The sequence below is a fragment of the Panthera uncia genome, chromosome D1 (assembly GCF_023721935.1).
Source record: "Panthera uncia isolate 11264 chromosome D1, Puncia_PCG_1.0, whole genome shotgun sequence".
In the NCBI taxonomy this organism is placed as follows: domain Eukaryota; kingdom Metazoa; phylum Chordata; class Mammalia; order Carnivora; family Felidae; genus Panthera; species Panthera uncia.
In genome coordinates, this window is record NC_064808.1 from 16,123,812 (window position 1) to 16,126,658 (window position 2,847).

Below are 2,847 nucleotides of genomic sequence, written 5' to 3' on the forward strand. Positions count from 1 at the left end.
TACGAGACAGAGTGAACAAAACTGACCTCCCAGGTATAGGGGGCAGTGGATCTGTACCAGTAGGGCCCGAGTTTCGGGGAACTCAGAGAGGTCAACTATCTTACCTCTGAGTTCAACAAGGACTCATGAACCTACTTTGCATGGTGGACACTACTCGTTGTCTACCCAAATTCAATCTCCCATTTGTCCCAAATCATTGGATGGTAGCTAGTCATGTGGTTGCTCAGCCAGAGACTACCTTTCCCAGCCTCCCTTGTGGGTAGGTGAACCATGTGACTCAATGGATGATAAAAGGAGGTGATGCATGTCCTTTTTTTTTTTTTTTTTTTTTTCACCACCAGCATCCCCTTTAATAAAATGTGGAAGGTCGTGTGACGGGGGGAGGAGGGGAGTGAAGTATGACCATTTACAACCACAAAAAACCTCTGTACATGTCTAGCGCCTGGCAGAGGGGAGGGCAGGCAGGGCAGTGGCAGGCCAGGGCCAGCCCTATTTGTAGAGGATGTCGTAGTGTCCAGGCTGATAGAGAAGGTAGACCTTGGGCTCGGAGCCCTCGGGAAAGATGTGCGGGTTGGTGGTGCCGCCCTCGCCGAGGTCCATGTATTCCACCTGGATGGAGACGCTGAGGGCCTGGGCCAGCGGGATGATGTGAATGTGGTCACTCTCTTTGCACGTGGGCTCCACCTCCTGCTGACAGAACTCCTTGACGGTCCGCCCACCCTCGATGAAGTGCTCGAAGAACTTGCTCTCGCGCTGCAGGTAGCCTGACGTGAGCAGCCGCAGGTACACCACCAGGTAGTCCGAGGTACTCTGGTCATTGAAGGAGGCCAGCAGGTCGGCTACTGAGGTCTGCTTCTCCACCTGCTCGATCAGGTCCATGAACGTGTTGTGGAAATCCTCAATTGTGAAGTCGGTGAAGCCCTGGGACACCAGGTCCTCTTCGCTCTTGGCAGACACGGCCTTAAACCGTTGCAATTCCCTGCTGTCATCCAGCAGCGCCTCCAAGTGGGAGAATCCAAAAGCTCGGTAGAAGCAGTTTCCATCAGGCCTGGTCTTGCGGATGTACGAGTCCTTTTTGTGGAGGTCCTTGATCTTCTGTTGATAGATGTTGTCATCCTCAGCATACTCCTTGTATAAGACCGAAAGCTCCAGACGCTCCGAGACCAGAGGGTTCTGCACTGCAATCTCTTGCTGAATTCGGTCCTGCTGAGCCATCATGGCTTCATCATGGTGTCGAGCATCACCCGTGTCCCAGCAGCCCCAAGTATGGTTGCCATCTTTTGGCTGAAGGGTGCCACTGGGGAAGTAATAACAGAGTATCCAGCCCCAGTGTCAACCATGAAAGTTATTGTTCGGCCCCCTACCTGTATTTCGACCGTGGGCTCATGGGGGCCAAGAATGAAAAGAGCCTGGTCCCCCTTAGTCCAATTCTATCCTGGCCAGACCGACGAGGTTCTTGCCTTGAGGTTCCTCCCGATATCGGCTGGGTTTTGAGGGCCCCTTCCGATTCGGACATTCATTCTTCCAGTGTCCCTTCTCTTTGCAGCATGTACATTGGTCCTTTGCTAAGGGGGCTCTGGGCTTCCCCCCTTTTGGCGGTTGGGGTCTTCCCGTCTTTGCAGCATCTGTTTCTTTTAGTGCTGCGAGAAGGGTGGCCTTCTCTTTTAGTCTTCTCTCCGCTTCTCTTTCAGCTGTGACTTCTCTGCTCATGAAAACTTTATTGGCGACCTCTATCAGCTGAATGATATTCATCCCGGCAAAGCCCTCCAACTTCTGGAGTTTTCTTTTGATATCTGGGGCAGCCTGTGCTACAAAAGAGGTATTTACCATCTGTTGACTTTCTGGTGCCTCGGGGTCAAACGGGGTATATATACGGTATGCTTCACATAATCTTTCATAGTAGTCTCCCGGAGATTCCCCAGGGTGCTGTTTGATGATATTTTAGTCATGTTCATGGGCTTTTTGGCTCCAGCTTGGACTCCCCAAAGGAGGGCTTCCTGATATCGTTGGATGTGGGCCTGTCCTTCTTTTGTGCTGAAATCCCATGTTGGGTGTTTTTCAGGTGCGGCAGCTTAACCCCAGACAGCAGGGTCATTGATCCTCGGAGGTGCGTGATCTTCTAGGTACTGTCGTGTTTCTCTCATTATTATTATTTTTTCTTCTGTATTAAACAGAGTACAGAGTAACTGTTGACAATCTTCCCAAGTCGGTCTGGAAGAGGGACTCCATCAAGTTGACCATTGCTTGTGGCTTTTTAGAATATGATGGAGTGTTGTGTTTCCAATTGAGGAGGTCGGTTGTGGAGAAAGGTTGATAATACATCAAGGAACGGCTGGGCTGGACTGTTCTGTCCTCATTCTGTCTTTCAGGCTCTCTCGTCTCCCTTACAGGCATTTGGAGAGCCTTAGGTCTGGGTCTGGGGCACAGTCTGGCTGTCGGCCCCTGTGGGGTAGGGTTCTCCGGGTCTGAGAGGGGCAGGGAGATGGGTGGTGGTGACTGTGGAGTCCGAGAGACAGATGGGGGAGGAGTTTCAAGTTCAGGGGGAGAGGTGAGGGAGCTTGACGAGTCATAAGGAGGCAGAAAGACAATATCTTCCTCCATGTCTCCTTTAAATATTAGAGGAGCGGTGGGTTGCTTCTTTGGCTCCCTGGGTGAGTCTCCGGATAAAGTGGCTAAAACGTTTGCCTGACTCTGCTTGCTATGGATGAATCGCACCCAAGGTGGGGGGTTTCGGGCAATTTCAAGCCAGGAGTCAATGTATGGAAATTGATCAGGGTGGCCTGGGTTCCCAGTGACTATTAGCCAAACCCGCTGCATTATTTGAGCATCTAATGTCCCTTCTGGGGC

The 2,847-nt window shown here is 51.5% G+C and overlaps 1 protein-coding gene across 1 annotated transcript; it reads right to left on the reverse strand.

Moving 5' to 3' along the window:
- Positions 1-316: 316 nt before the first annotated feature.
- On the reverse strand, positions 317-1,223 carry LOC125916455 (ubiquitin thioesterase OTUB1-like). Its single transcript, XM_049622666.1, has one exon. The coding sequence runs from the start codon at positions 1,216-1,218 to the stop codon at positions 490-492; it is 729 nt and encodes a 242-aa protein (XP_049478623.1). The 5' UTR covers positions 1,219-1,223; the 3' UTR covers positions 317-489.
- Between the last annotated feature and the right edge of the window lie 1,624 nt (positions 1,224-2,847).